This window comes from Neopsephotus bourkii, unplaced genomic scaffold, assembly GCF_033783945.1.
Source record: "Neopsephotus bourkii isolate Nb327-2 ecotype Australia unplaced genomic scaffold, CSIRO-AGI_Nbou_v1 NB_196, whole genome shotgun sequence".
NCBI classification, from domain to species: domain Eukaryota; kingdom Metazoa; phylum Chordata; class Aves; order Psittaciformes; family Psittacidae; genus Neopsephotus; species Neopsephotus bourkii.
Window position 1 is genome coordinate 18,094,919 of NW_026900709.1, and position 23,502 is coordinate 18,118,420.

Consider the following 23,502-nt stretch of genomic DNA (forward strand, 5'->3'; position numbering starts at 1 on the left):
TAAGAGGCTGAGGGTGGAGAGAAACAGCATATTTTAAATAGGATATATTGGAAAAATGTATTCTCAAACTACACTTACGAAGTTAACACCATGAATTTAAGGATCAGCATAAAAGAGGTTTATGTCATCTATTGCCTTTGGTGGCCCCTGTTTGAATCATTGTGTGTTGGTTGATTTTGGTTGGTTTTTTTACTGACTAGGTTGATCTTCTGGTCCTTTTTGTTAGTGTGTTTACAGATGTATTGTGTCCAAATGAAAGGTTGAATTACCTGCCTTCTTTCTTTTTTCTTTAAGAGGGAGTTGAAAGTGTCTGTGAGAGCTGTGGATTTGTGAGGGAGCCTGAATGCTGCTGCTTATTTTACGTTCTATTCTTGGTGATTGATTATGTTGCTGACCTGAAGGCATGAGTTTGGCCTTTCCTAAATAACTAATAAGGAGCATTCTGTCAAGCTGAGATTTAGATGAGGGTAGAATAAAGATGGATTTTGAATCAAGCTTTGTTGACTTAAGATTATTCCAAGAAAATCAGCCTCTTGGGGTTTCTTGGCTTCGCTTTTATATAGCTTGAAGACACTGTGTATTTATCAGAACTGCAGAAAAAGTGAGCATGTCACTTCAGATACAGAAGCTAAGTTTTTTAACTGAAGGGCATCCTATAGCCCTTCAAGATAGCATTGAAAACAGCTAAAAGGCAAGGCCAGACATGGTAACAATGAAAGCAAATGTTTGTTGGACAAAGCTGTCTTTATAGGGCATTAGTGAACAAGAGAAAGCCATCTGCTGAGAACTGATGGCTGAAAACACACTTTAATTAGGTAGTGCATATTTAATGATCAGAAATAGCTGCTTTTGACTGCAGAGTGTAGTTTTGTTGCAGCGAGTCAGTGGACAGAGTGGGTATTTTGTAGCCTGTTGCCCTGTTGAGGCACAGTGAGACATACCACCTCAATTAGATAACCTTGCGGGTTTCTTCATGGATGTCTGTTTTTTTCCACTGCCATCACTTCTGTCAAGCACCTTCTTGTAAAAAAAAAAAAAAAGAATCTATTGGTTTTTTGCTTGTTTACTGCTGTTTTGTTTAACACTAGATATTTAGCAGGTTACTGTGCCTTTGGCTTAGCTTTTTGTAATGTGTGTGGTAGATGGATTTTTGTGTTTGGTGCTTGGTAGGTAATGCGCACTTTCTTTGCCATGCAGTTTCTGTATCTGCTGGCTAGCCAGGTATCGCTGTAAGTGTCCCTAATAACTGCCTTCATCTGTTGGTTCCTTCTTTTAAATCTTGGTTAATTCCCTGTTCTACAGCATGCTGTATTACAGCAGATGAGCAGCAGGGATATTTTGCTGCTCACATAAGACAAATGCAATTCACATCTCCTACTGTTTTAAAGACACTGTATGTCCTGATCATTTATCTGAGCAAATGCAGTATTTGCAGAGATATTTCTAGAGGTGCCTTTTGACTTCCCAATAGTGACTTCCCATTTTGCTTTTGTTTGCCTTCTTTCATACTACTACGCTGTCTTTTGTAGGTATGAATAAAACAATGGTAGAAAAAGCTCTTGGGTTCTGGAACTTGGTTATCTACTCTAAAACTGTCACATCCATCCTTGTCGCCGTTTTGGTCCAGGGCGTCTGTCACTTTCCAGGTGTGGTAACAATTTTCCTGAGCTGTGAGTCTGGGAGAATTACATTAACAACCAGGTTAACACTCCAGCTGAGAGTTGGAGCTTAAAAATATAGATGCCATTTGTCTGTGCTGGTTGGCCTCAGTGACATTTGAAGGTTCTGGGCATATTCAGTTTATTCTTTATATTAGGCATAGCCTGCTCCGTCCATTCTCCTGTCTTGTCAATTGAGTCTTGTAGGAGTACATAAAGCTAGTAAGAAGGAAAACAGGTAGTGCTTTCTAATGAGCACATTTGATACATTTTTAACAGCAGTATTCATGTGCTGTCAACACTAAACACAGGAAGATAATGGAAGTTCTTAAATTCATTCATTCAACAGCTACAGTTATATAAACGGTTTACCATTTAGTGTCATTTAATAATTAAAAAATGTAATTTTAGGTAATAACTTCAAATATTGCTTATAAAATCAAGAACAATTGAGCCTTGTAAATGATTTTTCTAAGCTACTTAACCTACTGACAAATGTATTCATTGAACTGGTAGTCAGAACTCATGCCCTCTGTGCTTGCAAGGGTACTTGAAGTCCTTTCCTCTTGCTTATGCTTTCACTCAGCTCCTAAGTAGTCCACTTTGTACACAGAACCTCCACTCAAGGGGGTTTACTGGCAACTGGCACAGGTAAAATAAGTGTTAGCCAATTAATTCACTCAAAGGGTGCCTTTTGTTGGTCTGACTGTAATGCAGTCATCTTTACCTTTCCTTCCCTTCATGAAGGGCATTTGTTTAGCCCTAACCTCTTCTGTGAAGCTTTCTATAAAGGAACTAAAGGTTTTGGGCCCCCTATGTTGAGTTTACTTGAGGATGTGGAGAGGAATGAGAGCTGGCATTATTTCTTGTAACAATAATGAGAGAATCTTTGGCTTACTCTGTTCATCACAAAGAAAGCTTTTCTTTAACCAGACAAAGAAGAAAAGAGAATGTAGCGGGTTGTTCACTGATCTAAGCATCTCAAGTTACAGCTAGTCTTTCTTTTTTTTTTTATAGTGTTTGTGTGGATCTTGGCATTGGGGTCCTTTGAAGTTGCCTCAAAAGTGCTTTCAAAAAGGGTACTAACACCTATTTCAGGTCCTCTATCTTTGACCTTCTTCCCATTGACATAGCTAAGAACAGTTCAGAGGCACACAGAATAGTAATGAAAAAAAAATGGTAACATGAATTACTGTTTTAGGAATCTTAATAAGCTCACATTTTAACCTTAACTATTTCTGCCTTCCACTCATGGTCATACCTTTGAACTTGGAATGCTGAGTTGACCCAACTTCATTGAGCTGTCCTGTCTGAATACTCAGCTGTTTTGATTTTTCTAACTACCCTTTTGAACCTTCACAACTTGTTCATATCGTTTCATAACAAAGTATTTGGTGTTTTGTAAGATGAAAGGAAGTCTCTTAGGATCACTTGACCTGCTGGTTTGAGGAAAATCTTCACTTTAGATACTGGTGTATTATAAAAAGTTACTAGCACTTGCTGTTACTTCAGATCTCTGGTTTGATACAGAACATTGCATGAAAACTTAACAAGTTCTTCCGTTCCATATTAAGGGACTTAGTTTAGTTTATAATGCTTCTGGCAAAACAAAATTTAACACAGAAGTGCTTGATTCTGTCTGTCCAACTCTCGCAGTTAATCTGTGGGAGCGGGCCCTTAAAGAGACCGAGAAGAACTCGAAACTTGTCATAGGGAAGTAGTTTACTGGTTGCTTCTTTTGTTCTGGCTAGATTCTCACTAATATGTTTTTATTATGATATAAATATTAACAAAATATAAATCTGAGTTAAACAGTGCTTATTACGTAAGAGCAATCTTCTGAGCACAATCTATTGCGTATGACTTTCAGAAAGGCTCCATTTTATGACTGGGAGCCATCTTAAGCTGTTTCAGCTTGGGGCAGTAGTTTGATTTCTTTTTTTATTGCAGCTCTCCTGTTTGCTCAGGGTTTCAACAGTGCATTGGCATCTTACAAGTGTTTATCTGGAAAACTTTCATAAGTAACTTGATTCTGTCTTCTGTATGAGAGTTACTTCAGTGGTGTTGGGATACTGTTGCTATGTGTAGAAGTGTATGTAAACATTTATATGTGTGGTTGTGATGTGCATGGGTAACTGAATCTGAGATTGACAGGTTTAAATTACAAAATATGTGAGGAAGTTACTATTCTTATGAATCAGACTGAAGGCCAGAAGGCTAGCATAGCATTATCTTCTCATTTTTCTGATGTAAGGTGTGTGTTTCTGAACAGAATTCTGCTGTGAAGGCTACATTCAGTCTAGAATTTGGGAAAGACCAGTAGACTAAAACCTGCTCCTGTTTGACTCCTGTTTATGAGACGTCAATACACTGTTGTGATCCTTTTGCTGCCCTCCAGCAGTTCTGGTTAATTTTTGATCTGCCTTTACTGTCAGGTAAGCTAGATCAGTGGACTTCCTTGCAGACTGCTGAAATGCATAACATGGTGAGGTGAATAATCAATATGATCCAAATGCTTAATTGCATGTATTACTGCAGTGCAGTTAGCCTGTATAGCTGGTGCAGAAGTGCACGATGCATTTGAGGCGCAAATGTTCCGATTTATTTATCTTGCAATTACTCTGGATCAAGTGATTAATTGAAATACCTTTTGAGTTTGTCATCTGTTATTTAAACAGCTGTGGGCATATATAGCTTAGAAGGCATATTCATACTAGGTGCAGTACTTCCTGATAGGAAAATAGTGTGTAAAATTGACAAAAATGGAGCAACAATTGTACTACCAAAGAAAATCGACCAAAAACCAACCAAGTGTTGAACTTTCCCCAACCTTTGTTTGGTTACAAGATCATAGAAGTGCTTTCCAAGATAAAACCTAAATAATAGACATATTTGCCTCTCAAAGTTCTTTATAATTGTCTGTCTTACCAATTCATGGAGTCCCATACTTGTTTAAACAATTTTTTTCACTTTTTAGTAACAATAGAAAGCCTGAAACTTTTGCTGTCAGCATTAGATTAGCTCATGGTAGGAGAATTTACTTTGGAAGTAAACTTGAAGTTTTCAAGTAAAGCGCTGTCAGCAAGCTGTTATTTAAGTCCTGTATTGCACAGGCACATTTTGAACTGGAACTTGGTGTTGTACTCAACACTGGCAGTTTTTTTCAAGCTTATGTATATAATCAGTGTTGTAGTACTATTGTTGGTAAGACTAACAGGTCCAGTAAAGTAAACAGGTCCAGAAAGATAAAATCTAGTCAGTTGTGCATTGACAGCAATTCTGTATAGCTGTTAAGATTAATCTGGTTGAAGTGGCTTTGTGCATGGCTGGAGAGCAAGCATGTCACTTGGAATGGCAGCATGGGTTCTGTCTTGTCCTTGATTCACAGGCAGTTCAGCCATTTACTATATAGCCGCTGAATACCAGTAAATACAGATGATATGTCTTGTAGGCAAATGAAGTTGGTGATAGTTTACCTTCCTATGACATGCTCTATGTTGTAGCAGCTCAGGAGCTGTTTTGGGACTCTGAGAAATAACAACATGACAGTTACTCTAAGCTATATGTTCCTTCTTGTCAGCTGAAACCTGTTTTTAAAATGGGCTTTCTATACAGGCAAGGCTTGAACAAGTTTGGAAACACTGTTTCCCTTTGCTGTGAGGAGAATAACAGTGCAAAAGAAACTTAATTTTGGAAGCCAAGTTTAATAAATTTGAAACTGATCCTTCATGTGATATATTCTCCACCCTGATTCTCAGTCATTACCTAATACAAGCATACTGTCTGACATTTTGGGCTTAAAATTTATTGGAAGATAATTCAGATGTGATAACAAGTGTTGTCTGTTTCTTGGGTATTTTAATGCATAAGCAATAAATTAATGGTATTGCAATGATACTTAAATTTTGATCCTTTCTATTTTACAAAGGTGGAGAGTCTTTTTCTTACATATAAATAAAGATTCACAATAGAGGTTTTCCTCCTTCAAGCAAAACACCATTGTGATGATCAAGCAGTTGTACTAGGAAGCATGGAAAGTGGTAGCCTAAAAAGCTTGATGAAACCCTGCTGAACAGAAAAGGATTTCTTACTTGCCAAGTCCACTCTTCTTCAGAGTCCAGTAGGTTATAACGGCAGGGTTACTGCCAAAAGATTCTGTGTTATTCTCATCTAGCGACCTCTGCCACATTGCATTTTCTGTAGAGTTCTTTTGCTCTGTAAGAGTTGCTCCTATGAGAGCTTTGTGTGTTCTGCTTATTAATAATTCTGTGAATGGATAGGATTGAAACAATGTAAACATTTTTCTATAATGACTGTTTGGTATGAAGTAAAGCTTTACTTCTTTTCTTGCATTAAACTGTCACCAGTGTGGTTCTGGTTTTGGGGGAAAAAAAAAAAACCAAACAAAAACCCACATTTGCAGCTTTTCTTGAAGGTAAAGTCCAATCTTACCTGTAGATGATTAAAAACAAAAAGTGAAGATCAAAGTTTGAATTGCAAAATTGAAGAGCTGTCTTCTGCGGAGCAGCTAGGGTGATCCAAGATGGGAATTCTAGAATACTCTGGTAGGACACACCCTAATTTTAAGATATTTGGGGTTTGGGTTTTTTTGAGTTCTGTGTCTGTTACAGGAACATAACAGACATTCTTCGATGGTATTTGTAACTTATTCAGAGATATTACTGATTTTCTAGAAAGTGATACTGAACAAGACTTCTTAAATAGAATCAGAACTGTGTTTTGTCTCCAGTGCTTTGTGATTAATACATAAAACTGTTTCTTAGATCACAGACTCTTCGATAAATTTATTTTAAACTTTTCAGTGTAAACTTATTTCCAGCTTTTTGTAGCTAACAAAAAATACCTGTCCTAGCTGAAACAAAGAACTCATGAATCCCTATACTCAGGGTCCACTATGAAGACTCTGTTTTAATTTTTAATGTACATAAGTGAAAAATACATGGATTTGTTGCTAGTGGCATGGGAGAAACAAACTGGAATATCTGGACGTACTTGTCCAAGTGCAGAATGAGATTCAGTACTCTCATTTGCCATTCAGGCACATTTTTGCTGATTCTGTCTGTTTCTGTTGATGAAAATGCAGTTAATTTTCAGAACAATAGTTAAACATCATACATGATGGCCTCACAAGAGTTAAGTGCCTTTGTGGCACTTTTCTCAAAGAACCTGCCTACCTGTAAGCAGTGAGGTTCAGGGAGTGGAGGAGTTGGGTTAGGTCAGCACAGTGGTGTGGCACAGTGTGTGGTGAGGTTGATCTGTCAGATACAGATAGTAGAACACTGATAATACTAGGTTCAGCTGCTGGCATCTTTTGGAGTAGATTGGTTTGAAACTGCCTCAGGAGGCTCTGGGTGGATTGTATTCAGGCTGTGTTGAATTTTCAGTAAAATGTGTAATTATATTGGCCAGCAGAGATTGCAAAAGATGTAGTGATAATCTCAGGAAAAAAGGGTAAATACACTTAATTTAACAAGCCAAATATAGCCCTCATTTTAACCTTCTTAAAATCTAATATGCTGCAGTTAAAAGTGTGGATGCCAACCGATTATTGATTACTCAGGCTGAAGAAAGTAATCTTTGCATTTAATACAAAATACAGCATTTCTAGGATTAATTCCTGAGGTTTTTTCATAGGAATAGTAAATATAATTACATCAAAAACACTTGCTTAAAACCTTCATATTGGCTAAATTCTCCTGTTTCTCAGGTAATAGGAAACCACTAATGGAATTGTTTGTTTAATCCTGAGCAGTATGCATGCCACAGTGTAAGTGAGCCCCAGTGCAGCCACGCTCTCTTGCATTGCATGCAGTCAAGTGTAATTCAGACACCTACATCCAATTCACAAATGGGGTGGAGAGAAGTGAGGACAAGAGTGAGAGTTTTGGTTTTGTGTTTTACTTGAATCAGTCTAAGTTACTTGACTGACTTGAAAGCCTGATGGCTTTATAATGACTGTAGTCAGTCTGAAATGTACTCATAGAAACAGAACTTGTTTTTAGCTAGAACTCTTTTCTTTGACCATTCATCAAAAATGAAGTTATAAAATGAGATATGTTCATTGCTGTAAAATACAAAGCTTGTACAGGGAGCACACAGGTTGCAGGTGAGTCCTTAAAGAATGTCTTCAGTTTTCATTTGACTTCTGTCAATTTTAGTTTGTTCACTTGATTTTTCTCAGTATACCAGTTCAGTTATTTAGTGTCTTTGTTGGCTCCTTCTTCCTGTGCCAGTGGCCTCTATGTAATCTTTGTCTCTGACATCTTACAGCTTTGAGAGCTGCCTTTGCTACAAAGTTCAAAGCAAAGGGACATGTTTTTATTTCTTCAATAGATAATAGAATTCTGTTCAGGTGCCTTAAACTAAATTATATCCGCCATATTTAAAACTGGTGTGATTTATGCTTAATATTAGAAAGCCAAGGTAATGAAATTTAGAAATATGTAAGGCAAGGAAAGAAGGGAGGATGTGACTTGAGGATTTGGAGACTTAAAAGAATAGCTGCTTATGGCAGTTTATAACTTGTATGCATAAAACTGCTTTCATGCCACATAACTGAAAAGGGGTCGCATGATGCTGATTTTTAGATTTTCAGGAGAGAGCTAGGGAGATAAAAGTTAATCTCACATCAGTACCAGGCATATTAGAGGACATGACAATAAAGGCTTGCACTAGCGAGCACATAGGTAAATGCAGTGAATGGAGGAGGCAGATAAAAACTCTGTGCTGCTTGTAGAAGACAGTGATACTTACCAAGTCATACCAACTTCTTACAAAATTCCAAATGGTGTAAGGATGATACACATCTCGTGGGTTCCATTTATTTGGCCAGAGCCAGACTAATTCTGTTGACATGTGAGTGTCAGAAGATGGTTGGCTGTTCTAGTCTATCCTGTGGATATTTTTTCTGTTTGCCACTGACAGAACAGTGTACTATCAAGACAGACCTCTGATCTCATGCTGTTTTATTTGTTTTAAGAGAGAATGGAACATAAAAATTCCAGTAGTTAACAAAGTTTCTGGAGACTGACAAAGATGTATTCAAGTTTTCATTTTCATGTAAGTGCTTTGTTTTCATGTAGCTGTTCATGTGAGCTACAGCATTGTGGAGCATGCTGCAGCTGTTTCACAAAAGTTACATACTAGGGATGATGTAGATTGAAATTGCAAGACACTGCTCAAGTTAATCTCTTTATGTTTCAGTGTCTGATTATCTCCTGAATTTTTATTGGAGGCATGAAATATATGCATCATACACAGTTCTCAGATTGAATTTCTTCTTAATTGTTTTAAATCTTGAATATGATAAAACCTTGGTGGTTCTGGGGAGATTTGCATGACAAAAATAAAAGGCTGTAAATTGCATGTGGCATGTTGTTTCACTATGAAGTCTGGAGACAATGCAAGAAATAAAAATCATTCATAGTATTTTGGCTATTTAATTTTGAGATAGTATCACTCACATTATCAGAAAATAAGACAATAATTGTTCTTCTAAATTAGGTTTTATACTTTGTTGGGAGGCTTTTTGTTGTTGGTTTGGTTTTTTTTGTTTGTTTTTCCTCTTTTTGTTCTGTTTTAAATTTAGTGTGTGTGTGTGTCTAACTTATATTGTGACTTGTTTACTCTTGGGGGCTGGGTGGGGAGGAGCTATTTTATCCTCTGTATGTTGCTGATGTTCATGGTCTGATATTAGGGGTTACAGTTTAAGAAGGTTTTTCCAAGTCTCCACCTTGTGGCTATCCATTACTTAAGTAGACACAGTGACGCTGGGGGTATGTGTTTAACAGGGGTATATTATACTCATTCAGATGCTTCAGGATAGATACACAAGAAACCAAGATTAGTGTTTTTTATTTACTTGCAACGTGGAGCAAGTCCAGAGGAGGGGCACAAGGAAGATCAGGGGACTGGAGCACCTCCCATATGAAGATAGGCTGAGAAAGTTGGGGCTGTTCAGCCTGGAGAAGAGAAGGCTGTGTGGAGACCTCATAGCAGCCTTCCAGTATCTGAAAGGGGGCTATAGGGATGCTGGGGATGGACTATTCATTAGGGACTGTAGTGATAAGACAAGGGGTAACGGGTTCAAACTTAAACAGGGGAAGTTTAGATTGGATATAAGGAAGAAGTTCTTTACTGTGAGGGTGGTGAGGCACTGGAATGGGTTGCCCAGGGAATTTGTGAATGCTCCATCCCTGGCAGTGTTCAAGGCCAGGTTGGATAGAGCCTTGGGTGACATGGTTTAGTGTGAGGTGTCCCTGCCCATGGCAGGGGGATTGGAACTAGATGATCTTAAGGTCCTTTCCAACCCTAACTATTCTATGATTCTAACTTAGATCACTTTATTTGGCGTCTCTTTGGTAAGTTTAATTTAATGGATGTCATTCAAATCACAGAATCTCTTCTAAGAGAAACTTTCCATTCAGTGCTGGCTACATGTAACTGAGACTGTTACTTCAACTTTATATTTTTGATCCTACAGAATGTATCTTGGATAAGCATAGGTGTATTGTAGAACAGTTGAAGAATACTGACAAATGTCACTGCCATGCAGGTTAAGTGTCACTGCTTTAATGCAGGCTAAAAGTATGAGAAAATTTCTACTAAGAAACTAATCTCAAAGTTCCCAGTGATTGGTAAGATCCATTGATGAGGGATATACTAGTAGAACTGTAAAGCTACTTGTGGTTGCTTAATTCAAACTCTGTAACTGGTTTTTACTAAGCCTTGTGTGATATTTACAAAGAAAGTATAGTTACAGCCCTGTTACACATAAGGAAAAACGGAAGCAGAGGAAGAAAGTTCTTGTCAAAGTAATTTTCAAGCGTAATGAAATACAAGAATGAAATGTGGGTCTTGCAAACAGTTTACAAACACTTTGTATTTGTGTACGGGTTTTCTTCCGTGTGAAGCTGGAAGGTTAAACTGCAAAGTTACTCGAAGCAGCTGTAAGTTCTCGTGAATTTATTTAAAAAATGCAGGTTATTTTCCCTCTGTTTTTCTGTGTTGAGTTTTCTTTCGCTACTTGTACTGCTGCAGTTTAGCAACAGTCTTAGTATAAAACTTATCGCTATGTGTTGTGAACGAGCTATTTCAAAATTCTTTCTAGGTACAGGTGAAGTTTTGCCTCAAATCATGCAGAATAGGCTACGTGTTACAGGCCTTATTTTGTGCAGTTGGAAGTAATAAAATTCATTACCTTCCAGCTATTAAGGATGTGACATGTTTTTGAATGTGGTTTGGTTTTATCCTGTTGAGAACAGTTACATATAGTACAAAGATGTATCATCTAGTTCTAAAAGACCTTAATATGCTGCGACTTCACATGGTAAACCACCTACCTTCAGTTTTAAAGTAGTGTTACTTCTGTAAAACAGAGTAAATTTACTTGCTGAGTTTCCAGTGGTACCATGCAGATGAAGACAGGTTTTATGTAGGCGTCTGTGTGCTATGTGGAAGTAGGCAGATGTGGGTTGGTATTCCTCCTGAAGCTCTGACAGTTTTTTCATAAATTATGCTAATAGGTAGGGAACAGTACTTATTTCAGTATCTGTGTTGTTACTGACCACTTGAAATGTAGTAGGATGTCTGCTTTTCTGTGTAAACATCTTCATGCAAACTGGGTGTTAGCATGATGACCATCTGAACTCTTTCCAAATTCTGTTGTGGATCTTCTGCATTGCCCCTGAAAATGGGAAGACCACTGTTTGAAGCTGAGTAAATATATGTGTATGTGTGTGTGCATTTCATATTTTTATATATTTGAGAAAATACATGTATGAATGTGCACAGTTTGCATATTGTAGAGCATACAGCAAAATAAGGAAACAGCCACCACTTCACTCAAAGCTGAATGTTAATCCTATGATTTTAATTTACAATTAACCTGATTAGAAGAAACTTTGTGAAGAAGTCAGGAGAATTTATTTAGCAAAGGGGATGTGGTTGCACTAGATAGGTGTTAAAGCGATCTTTGAAGACTAAAGGGAGGGATTCCAACTTAAAAAAAAAAAAGTATTTGAGAATGTTGGAAGGCAAAAGAACTGTACATGTTGGTGGATTCCAAATGACGTTGAGTAAAGTAATTCCATAAGCATGATGTCCGTGCTTATGTTGGAATAAGCATTTTATAAGCCTAGTGTTCAAGGCCAATATTCTGGTACTGTTTGTCAAGTGCAGAATATGTATCATGGAGGGATGAACTACTATGAAAGGGTACATTTTATTAATTGTGGGGTTTTATTCCTGTATTAGCTTTAATGGTGGCAAATACAAGACTTAGGTTACTACCAGGCAAGTGTGTTCTTCTTTAAACAGTAGAAATTTCTTAAAACTGAAGAGAGTTAAAAAGAACTTACAACATACATCGGCTATAAAATGAAGGGATTGTGTATTATAATAGATGATTGGAAACTGGTTTTGAAGACTGTAAATTGGAGTTATGTGACTCTTAAACATTAAGGGAGATTATTATTATTTCTTCTAAGTAACTCTTCTGGTAATTCAACTTGTGAATTATATGTTACCTCTGAAGTGCAATTTACTGTTTAATCAAAAACTTACGTCAGCTGGGGCTTCTTGAAGAAAAAAAAGACTTAAGTTTTTACATTACACTTCCTCTTGAGATTCATCTGAACAATCTTTGGCTTCAATGATGTAGCCCAGGTGTAAAAGTTTCTCAGAAGGCCAGGAAGTTGTAGTTCTAAATGAGGTTGTGTAGGATGAGACCAGTTCTGAAACATGTTGGCTTTTTGTTTTCTCCTTATGATTAAGGAGGGGGTGTGTGTGTTTGGTTGGGGGTGTGGTTAATGTTTGATTCTCATAAGATCTGAGTCTCCTAGAAGGATTTAATCTTTTCCTGTAATGCTATAATGATGAAAACCAGACTCTTTCATGGACAGACTTTCTTAAATTGCAAGAGTTGCCAATAATTAATTAGTCATGATGATCTCTGTATTAATACCACCTTTCTTAAGGGGTAGATAAAGTTCCTTGGTTTTGTTATCTCAGTAAGGTTTTCTGTTTCTTTTCCTTATAGGCTATTTACTTTCTAGAAGAGAGGGTCAAGCAGGATCTCCTGAAAAGCCATTGTCCGATCTGGGTCGTCTCTCATACTTGGCTTACTGGAAAAGTGTTATATTAGAATACCTTAACTGCCACCATGAAAAACAAATCAGCATCAAAGGAATGAGTCGAGCTACTGGAATGTGCCCACATGATATTGCCACAACGCTGCAACAACATAGCATGATAGATAAAAGAGAAGATAGGTCAGTGAATCTTGTTTAAAGAAAAATTAAAAAAAATAAATAAATACTGAGACCAAATATTCACATTATCTACTTGGAAAATGGTTGATGTGAAAAATGTCTGTGTAAACTTCAATGTGAATGATAACCATCTTACTGAAGAAGTGAGTACAGCCAGGTCTTGCTGATGGGGTAAAGAGTTTTCTCCCTATACAAATGGTGGGGTTTTTTTGGATCCTCTTTTCATGTTAATGGTTATTTAGAAGGGTGCAGTCAGCTTGAAGTATTTTCAGAGAAGAATTTTGTTTCATTCAGTATCATCTTCCGTAAGTACAATTCCCAACTCTTGTTTGCAGGTATCTTTGAATACCAGTGAGGGAAAAATCTGGGTTTGTGGGTGGCAGTCTCTTTCTATGTATCCCCTTTTTCAATCATGACTGAATTCACACAAACTATTGGATCTGATCAGCTCTACATGAAGTCCTCCTGCCCAGAGTACTGGGAATGGAAGTTTCTATTTAATGTTATGATCGATGTTGCAAGTGCACGGGGAAGCTGGTGGCCTGTTTTGTAAATATCTTAACTCTTAATGATCTTGATTGATATTGCATATTTTAAGTGTGGTGGTTTTGTTGTTTGGGCTCTTGTTTGTAAAATGCCTTAAATGACTTCCAATGGTATTTGCGTTGCTGAAGAGCTTAGTAATTCTGACTGGATATTCCAATCATAGAAACTTTATAATAAGCAAAACTGCCTTACAGATGGTTGCCAAAAAAAAAAAAATGAGTATCAGGAATAGCTCAGCTTCAGTAATTTTCACTTGCACCAGCGCTAGTATTCAAAGCTGGGAAGTTTTGAACTAAAAAAATGCGGGTATTCAGAAAGGAGATTGGCTTACAGGATGGTGTTATGAGAGTATTAAGAGGAGGGCTATTACTGCATTGAAACATTTAACTTTCTGGGATGTTTATTTATGGACAATCCAATGGGACAAATGCATTTTAAGGTAGAATCCAGTATTACTTATGTGCAGCTTCTACCCTGGCGCAAATTGTTACAGACTATGAATACTGACACCCCATTGGAAAATAATATTTTTTTTCATCTATAGAAATCAGAATACTTTATAAACAGGGTTAGTTAGTCTTTTTTCACAGGTAGTAAAGCTTAGACAGGGAGATGAACTAACTTGGCTCAAGGTATCGAGAAGGTCAGTGACTGAACCAGGGAAAGAAGTAACATCTTTGAAATTCCTGCTAGAGACCAAGCTTGGGAATTTGGCATGGCTTTTTATGATTTTCTACACTTGGTTACTTTTTCTCACGTGTAGTGAAGTAAAAACTTGCCACAATTCTGTGAAAAGGCTTCACCTGGTTTTGAATTTTTTATTTTCTTTTTAAAGCATTCTCTCAGTGGAAAGCAGTGTTGTCATTTAACTTGCCTGATTTTTACAGCATTTGAAAGCCTTGCTTAAAAAACACCAAATTTTTTTGTTGTTCAGAATTGTATAGTTCTTTGTAACAGGGGACTCTGGCAAGATACATGCTGGTATATTAGCATAGTGTGCTTCATGTTAATCTTCACCTACTTCATTTCACAGTAATAAGAAAATTGTTTTCCACTGCATCGGCATAGGGCTAAATTACACGTTTATTCTTTGTTAGAATTATTCTTTGTTAGAAAACCTGTGTTTCTAACTTGCTTTCTTGTCCAGTTAGCTGCCATCCTCAGTTGTAATATTAACGGTTTTCTCACTCTTTACTTGATGATCCACAGTGTTTTTTATTTATGCTTATGTGTCATATTAAAATCGGAAATTGTTCTGCCAGTTACTGAAGTGCCAACACTAAACCTCCTGCATACATTTAGAGTAGTCAATTATAAAACCTTTATGTTCCTCTCTGTTGCCCTGGTGATGTTTAGCATTATGCTTTGACTTCGTATCTTTCTGTTTCTGCACTTCCTCCTAGTAAACAGCCGGTAGTGTAAGCATGTTATCTATGTGTGTCAGCTGATATTTGTAGCTTGATGTATGCATTTAATTACCCATCTCTTTTTATTGTGCGTAAGGATTTAAACTGTAGGAAGGTTGATTTGGGAGATTACTGTCTAAAATAAGTTACTGTTTATTGGATTGTAGATTTGTAATTATTAGAAGGGAAAAGCTGATTTCAAGTCATATGGAGAAACTGAAAGCGAATCCACGTATCAATGAAGTAGATCCTGAAAGCTTGAGATGGACTCCTTTGTTAGTTTCCAATGCTGCAGTTTCCGAAGAAGAGAGAGAAGCAGAAAAGGAGGTAATAGCAGCAACTTCTTACGCTGAATTTCCCTTCCTTGAATTTCATTACTCTGAATATTCAACATTAGGCTGTCTTAAATTAGAGCAGTTTTAACTTTGACCACTGCTTAATAGTAGAGGATACTGGTACTATTGTAATGTACAGTTTTTGGAGGCTGTGCAGCAAGACATGGTAACTTTTGGGGAATTAATATGATAATTTAGAACATTGAATCACTTGTCATGGAGCTGTATTTATCACTCGTGAGGTAGTCGAAGAGCATGTAATCAGATCAAATTTGGTGCAGAGCTCAGGGGCTGCAGTGTCAATCGATTCTTTGTGTTATGAACTTGCTCAAAGTGATCCAGTCAGTGGGCATGTAATGTAGTGCTAAAGGACTTAAATCAATTCGCTGCATCATTAATAGTGCTAAATATCCCATGAAATGCAATCTTCTTTGGTTTGTTATCCTAACGGTTGTAAAGGAGCTACTAGATGGTTCAGCTGAAATGTTGTTGCTCAGTTAGCCAGCAGTGCTAATCAGGGTTGACTTATTGTAACTCTTTAGCTGAACGTAACGGATATAGTTAGGTAAATGCTGTTTCAGTGACCTGTTATTTTAACCTCAACCCTTCAGGCTGAGCGTCTGATGGAACAAGCTAGCTGCTGGGAAAAGGAAGAGCAAGAAATATTCTCCACAAGAACTAATAGTAGGCAATCACCTGCAAAAGTACAATCGAAAAATAAATACTTGCGATCTCCGGAAAGTGTCACGGTGGTGGGGGAGCGAGGGCAATCCACAGAGCAACTGAAGGAAAGCAGTGAGGAGGACGGTGGGGATGAGAGTCAGCAGAATTCACCTCCCCGGCTGACAAAGCCACAGTCCCTGGCCATAAAAAGAAAGGTGTGTTACTTCAGTGGCTTGGTTTCAAGTCATTTATCTCTGATTTCAATCAAATAGTTATTGTTGAAATAATAATCTGGTCTTTTATAAACATTTATTAGACTGCTGTAGTCTGTATTGTTTGGACACCGAACAACTCCTGTCTTCTGCTTCTTCCTCTCAGTCCATTCTTTCACCTTTTCAATTTTGACAGAACTGTAAAATCCTAGTGACACAAAAAATATTAAATCAGAGTTTCCTGTTAATTTTTAAAATAGCGGTTGCCCTCTGCTGTTTGGCACTGGTATTAGTTCGATATTTTAATGGTTTTTCCTTTATTCATTATAAGATGGAGTCCAGCTTGTGGTGTTTGTTATCTTCTTGTCTGTAATACAGAAACTTCTTAAAGGAACCTACTGTTTTTTAAAAGCAGATGCTGTTAAAAGGGGGTTTGGTTGGGTTGGGTTTTTGGTTTGTTTTTTTTTTTTTTTTTTTACCCATATTCTAAATTTCAAGGGATTTAAATGTTAAATTCTGGTTATGGCAGTGCTTATTAACACTTAATTTCATTGAAAAAATCAGCTGCTTGAATGGTTTGAATTAGTAAGCTAAGCATCCCAAAATTTTAAAGCAGTGGCCTTAGTATATGTATTAGTATGTATATTTACATGTCTGGTTAGAATTAGGGAACTGGAGTGTCCTTTTGTTTATACTTTAGATGAGCAAACTTAGAAGTTACTGTAAATCCGTGAGAATGCATAATAATAGAAATATAAACTGTTGAACAGGTTTTTTCCTTTATAGCAGCCAAATATAGGATTCTTTTAGTGTATTCTTGAGACCAGTGTGAAGCTTGAGGGTCACTTTCTTTGCTGTTACCTGTTTTTCTATATACATACTTCTAAAATAGCAGAAATCAGAAATACAGAAGTATAGGCTTTGGTACTTGTGAAGGTTGTTGGGAAATTACAATTTATGTAGTATTGGTATGAATATTATTTGACAGAAGGGAAAAGTCACTACAATATGAAGAAAATTCTAGTCTTAATTTTTGTGTACAGAAAGGTTACATGCATGTATACATGCATACCTATTTTACATTTCACTTTTAGAATCAGTCTACATAAATTTGATGGATTTTTTTTCTCAATCATTAAATAGATTATTATAAACTCTGTTTACAAAAATGGATTTATTTATGCCCAGATTCAGTTAACAAACAGGTATGTAGGAAGACTTATATTTGTGGAATTATTTTTCAGAGACCTTTCATACTGAAAAAGAAAAGGGGGCGTAAACGCAGAAGGATTAATAGCAGTGTTACAACAGAGACAATTTCTGAAACAACAGAAGTCTTGAATGAGCCATTTGATAACTCAGATGAAGAATGTCCCATGCCACATCTGGAACCTACCTGTGAAATGGATGGGGAAGATGATGACTTGAAGCCTGTAATTAGAAAAGCCTTCGAATATCAACCCGAGCAGCAAAAACAGGAGAAGGAGGAGGAAGAAGATCAGAGCAAGGAGGAGAAAGATACTTGCTGTTACAGGAGTGATGACAATTGTACAAGTAAGCTGAAAATTTTCTTACATTTTAACAAAATTGGATCGGTGGCCTTCAAAGGAAGTGTTTATTTTTGTCATAAATCTGGGACATCTGGAAATCTTTTAATGAGATCTATTTAGCTATTTTTTATTTAGCCATTTTGGTCTTAAAATCTTACAATCTTAATGCTTCCTGCTTAGAGGTGCTACGGGAGCCATTAATCTCATTTTGTTCATTAAAATTCAGTGGAGGCTTCAGATTTTTCATGTTTTGATTGTGTTTACTACTTCTGTTTTTCATGACCCATTAATATTCTGTTTTTTTTGTGTTCAGAAAACAAATGTTTTTTAGTCTGGAGCACTGCAGTCCTTGTCACGTTGCCAGAAGCAACTTTTATGTCCTTACAGCATGGTATTTAATACACAACAGAGCAGGGGTATCACTGAAATCTTGTCTAATACCGCTTTTATATCCTTAGTAAAGGATACAAGCAAGAGGAAGATTAATTTACACAAATACCTTTCCGTTCAGTATTGTTGGTAATTGAATGTTTGCTACACTAGGCATGCTAGGGTCTCAGCACTAGGGTCCCTGTGTTTCTTTTCCCCACAAAGGGAAGAGGTAGTTAAAACTATGTCCTTTCAAAGCTGCTTATCTAGTTTGATTTCAGGGATATTTCCTGGCAGAAAAGGTAATGTAATGGATGGAGAGTGAAAACTACTAATGGGCTGTTCCGAACATACACTCATCCCTTGGCCTCCTAGTTCTCAAGTTACGTGTCTAAGTTTTAATTCCAGAGTGAGTGGCTGGAATCTCAGATCTGTGTAATTTCTATAAGAAGCCAGTGGGTACTATTTTAGTATTTTCATAATTGCATGGGAAGTTAATCTTTGTAATCCTCAGTGGAGGGATCAGGCACTGATTTCTATGTTAGCAGCTTTTGTGTGACTAGAGCAACCATGCTTACAAATGTTGGTGCTGTTCCAAGCCAGTGCACAGGTACATTAGAATATTAGCACTTTTTCCTGCTTCTCAATGGAAATGAATTAAACTAATAGTAGCAAATTCAGAATGTTCCAGCTGTGTCCCAGTGGTCAGGTTTGCACTTCTTTAACTAGATTGATACTGTGTGTCTGTCCATGAACCATGTCATCACATTATTCGATTGTAGGAGTGTTCTAACACTACAGTGAGTGGCAGAAGTTGGCAAAGGAATGTCACTGAAGCCATTACACTCCTAAGCACAGCATATTATATCCTGAGAATTCTGGCTTTTTGTGGTGTATAAATGGTATCTGGGAAGAGAGAAGAGAAAGGAATGTGTTTGTGTGTTTGGGAAGGGGTGTTGTTTTTTTTTAATAATCAATGGATTTATTTAGTATTCAGATGCATTCTGTGTTTAATTTCAACTATCTATTACATTTCTCCTGCACTGTGAGCTTTGTCATGATATGCTGCCCGTGAGAAGATCCTGGGATTTAGTTTGAATGTGACTTAAATCTCTGGGATTCTTCTAGTGTATAAGTGGTGGTTCTGATAGTCACTGTCAGAAGGCCACGGAACAAGAACGCTTTACAAATTTGATGTGTTTGAGCTGTAAATACTGCGTCATTCTGTTGTGGTTTGAGATCTGTTTATGCTTCTTGTTCCAGAGTTTCTTAATATGTTTTGAGTTTATAATTACTTTTGGGCTTATGTTTGAAATATTGTTTCGTTTGTGCAAGCTAAGACTTTCCTTTTGTCTCTGTTTATTGCCTCCCAAAGATAATACAGAGGATGTAGCTGTGTTGGAAGAAAGCACTAAAGACAATCTTGAACCTTTAAAGAGTAAGCAGGGCTGGCCCAAAGGAGTTAAGCGTGGTCCATCTAAATGGAGGCAAAGCAAAGAAAGAAAACCTGGCTTTAAGCTTAACTTATACACTCCACCTGAGACTCCTATGGAGCCTGACTATCAGGTGTTGGTGGAGGAACAAAAGGAAGTAGTTGAAGATAAGCCCTGCTCAGTTACTGCTGTTACAGAGGAAGTGAATAAAGAGCCTGTTGAAGTATTACCGCCACAAGATGATGACATGAAAGAGGTAGAACCTGAACCTCTGCATCCACCCAGTGAACCCTTTGAAAAGCAAGAAGATGACACAATGAAAGCTAGGGAAGTAGAAAGCAATGTAGAAGAAGATGGAATCGATGCAAAAGATGAAAAAGAGAAAGCGGAAGAGGTGTTTCTGCAAAAAGAGGAGTCTGTGCATTTGGATGATCAGGAAGAGGAGGAGGAGGAAGAGGATGAAGAACCATCTCACAACGAGGATCATGATGCAGATGATGAAGATGATAGCCACATGGGTTCATCAGAAGTGGAGAAAGAGGAATTGCCTGGTGAAGCTTTCAAAGAAATGCTGGAAACACAGCAATCTTTTTTAGACGTAAGTGTTCAAACTGGTAATTCAAATCAGGAGGATTTAATGGATTGTGGTGTTGACCTTGCAGCTGATGAGTGTGAAAGTGACCAGAAAGAACTTGGTACAGATTCAGACCCAGTGCCTGAATCTGACGATGATCATACAGATAACAACCAGGACCAAAAAGCTGGTGAAGAATTACATTCCAGTTTCAAGGGAGAGAGTACTGAGACCATGGAGATAGATTCAGAGACAGTTCAAGCAGTACAGTCTCTAACCCAAGAATCAAGTGAAAATGAAGATACATTTCAGGACTGTGCAGAGACTCAAGAGGCCTGTAGAAGTTTGCAAAACTATACCCATAATGACCAAAGTCCCCAAATGACCACACTAGATGATTGTCAGCAGTCTGACCATAGTAGCCCGGTTTCATCTGTGCACTCTCATCCCAGCCAGTCAGTTCGTTCTGTTAATAGTCCAAATGTTGCTCCTTTAGAGAACAGCTATGCTCAGATCAGCCCAGATCAAAGTGCCATTTCTGTGCCGTCTCTGCAGAACATGGAGACCAGCCCAATGATGGATGTTCCTTCAGTTTCTGATCATTCGCAACAAGTTGTGGATAGTGGATTTAGTGACTTAGGGAGCATTGAGAGTACCACAGAAAACTATGAAAACCCAAGCAGTTATGATTCTACAATGGGTAGTAGTATCTGTGGAAACAACTCTTCTCAAAACAGTTGCTCGTACAGTAGCCTGACATCTAGTAACCTAACACAGAGTAGCTGTGCAGTGACACAGCAGATGTCTAGCATTAATGGAAGCTGCAGTATGATGCAAACAAACATCAGTTCTCCTCCCACTTGTAACGTAAAATCTCCCCAAGGTTGTGTTGTTGAAAGGCCTCCAAGCAGCAACCAACAGTTGTCCCAGTGCAGCATGGCCACTAATTTTACACCACCTATGCAGTTAACTGAAATCCCTGAGACTGGCAATGCCAACATTGGATTATATGAAAGAATGGGGCAGAGTGAATTTGGAGCAGGGCATTACTCACAGCCATCTGCCACCTTCAGCCTTGCCAAACTGCAACAGTTAACTAACACGCTTATGGATCATTCTTTGCCTTACAGCCATTCAGCTGCTGTAACTTCCTATGCAAACAGTGCCTCTTTGTCAACCCCCTTAAGTAATACAGGGCTTGTTCAGCTTTCTCAGTCTCCACATGCTGTTCCTGGAGGACCCCAAGCACAGGCTACAATGACCCCTCCCCCCAACCTTACTCCTCCTCCCATGAATTTACCACCTCCCCTTTTGCAGCGTAATATGGCTTCATCGAACATTGGAATCTCCCACACCCAAAGACTGCAGACTCAGATGGCCAGCAAAGGTCACGTTTCTGTGAGAACCAAATCCACGCCACTGCCACCTGCTGCTGCAGCCCATCAGCCACAAATCTATGGACGTGCTTCACAGACTGTGGCCATGCAAGGGCCCACGCGGACCTTAACGATGCAGCGTGGTATGAACATGAGTGTAAATTTGATGCCAGCCCCAGCTTATAATGTTAATTCAGTGAACATGAATATGAATACCCTTAATGCTATGAATGGTTATAGTATGTCCCAGCCAATGATGAATAGTGGATATCACAGTAATCATGGGTATATGAATCAGACACCCCAGTACCCTATGCAGATGCAGATGGGGATGATGGGAACCCAGCCATATGCACAACAACCAATGCAGACAGCACCCCACAGTAACATGATGTACACTCCTCCGGGGCATCATGGCTACATGAATACAGGCATGTCTAAACAGTCTCTTAATGGATCCTATATGAGAAGGTAGGCCCTTTGGAAAGACAGACTACCAAACTGGCATATTGGATTGATCTGCACAAGTATCTTTTGGAGAGTACGATTTCAAAACCAGCAATTGGTGTGAATGCAAAAACATTTGTTGGCACCATTTAAAAGCTGTATGCAGCAGAAAGCCTTATACAAGTTTTTATTTTTATTTTTTTAATTTTTTTGTTCTGTTGTTTTGTTTCTTTTTTTATTTTTTTTTCTTCTCTCTTTCTTTTTAACTTTGTGGGATTAAACCTTTTCTTTGGGGGGAATTAAGTGGTTTTCCATTTTTTTATTTCATTGAGCTTGAAGTTCTCTGGAAAGGAAGAACTCTTTCTATGAACTGCAATTAACACAGCAGCTGATGGTTCAGAGCCATTTTATGTGCCTGCTCCCATTAAAAATGTGGATAAATAGACTCCAAAACTATCAGACAGTACTGGATCGTGAGCTTTTTCTCTCTCCTTTCCCCACATGTAAATGCCTTTTAGCAGTTATTTTATTGTATTATTTTGTTTCTGAAGGTGACACTTCTGCATGCCGCTAATGTCTTTGTTAGTGACAGTGCATTTTGTAGTACTGTACAAGTGTTGTGCTTAACAGTAAGCCATTTCTTAATTTTTTTGCCTTGATTAGGTTACCCTAGTTTGAAGGGTAAAAAAAAACAGAACTATATTTTTGTTAATTATAAAACTTGTAAAAATTAATAAAAAAAGCTGCAAAAGCTATTCACATTTTGGTTAGTTCAAAGGGTTTTATTGCTGTATGTTTAGTGTAAAGTTGAGACTCTTTTCCATTTTTGTGACCAGTTTCTTTGGGGCTGGGGTAGTAAAAAAGGCAGCTTTCTGTTTTATAAATACTGTTATGTTTTTTTGTTGATTGAAACATCTCAGTGTTTATTTGTCAAGTTTTGAAACATTTTCATATATGTCCAGATACTTGGCAGGATTTAAAAAAAAAGTAGTGAATTTGGTGTAAAGTTGCTATTTTATGGAAATGCCTCTAACTTTACATTTTCATTCCATCTGTAGATTTTTCTATCTTTATAAAATATTGGAGTTATTTTTTAAGGGAAAAAATAGAGCAGTAGCGTGTGAATAGCTCAAACTAAGCTTACAGATCGCATGTAAAAAGGCAAAAGTTATTTGTGTCTGTTTATATTGCTTCCTTTTTTGTAGCCTTTGTACCTGTACAGAGTGACTGTAAGGGCCGAACAGAAGAGGCTTGATACATGTAAAAATAGGACCCAGTGACACTCTTGTATTTATCTGTTATCTTTTTAGTCAGTCACTTAAAAAATAAATCAACACAAAAAAAAAAAACACCCAAGCAACAAAAATAAAATCTGCAAAAAGCAACACCCCCCAAGCTGTACATTTTAACATAAAATAAATTATGATGAGCCATTTTTAGCCTCTTGTGTCTTGTCATAGTTTGATGTTGCATGGGAATTATCTCCTGAAACAGTGTTTGTTATAGCGCTCTCACATGCTTGATCTAAAACCCATTAAAGTTGATGGGGTGTAGATTAGGCTGTTAGAGCGTAAGTGTAGGTGGTTACTCATCATAATTGCATACACCTTGTGAAAATAAAAAGTATCTAAGATTATTTTTT

At 37.6% G+C, this 23,502-nt stretch overlaps 1 protein-coding gene across 6 annotated transcripts in view; it reads left to right on the plus strand.

The window, feature by feature from the left end:
• KAT6B (lysine acetyltransferase 6B) overlaps positions 1 to 23,299 on the plus strand; it is a 123,498-nt gene extending 100,199 nt beyond the window's left edge. For all 6 annotated transcript variants that reach the window (XM_061344228.1, XM_061344226.1, XM_061344229.1 and 3 more), the window contains 5 exons: positions 12,718 to 12,949; positions 15,069 to 15,228; positions 15,848 to 16,114; positions 17,356 to 17,665; positions 19,406 to 23,299. In XM_061344228.1, coding sequence (XP_061200212.1) covers positions 12,718 to 12,949; positions 15,069 to 15,228; positions 15,848 to 16,114; positions 17,356 to 17,665; positions 19,406 to 21,888 — 3,452 coding nt within the window. In that variant the 3' untranslated portion in view covers positions 21,889 to 23,299. The remainder of the gene's footprint in view (positions 1 to 12,717; positions 12,950 to 15,068; positions 15,229 to 15,847; positions 16,115 to 17,355; positions 17,666 to 19,405) is intronic.
• The last annotated feature ends 203 nt before the right edge of the window (positions 23,300 to 23,502 follow it).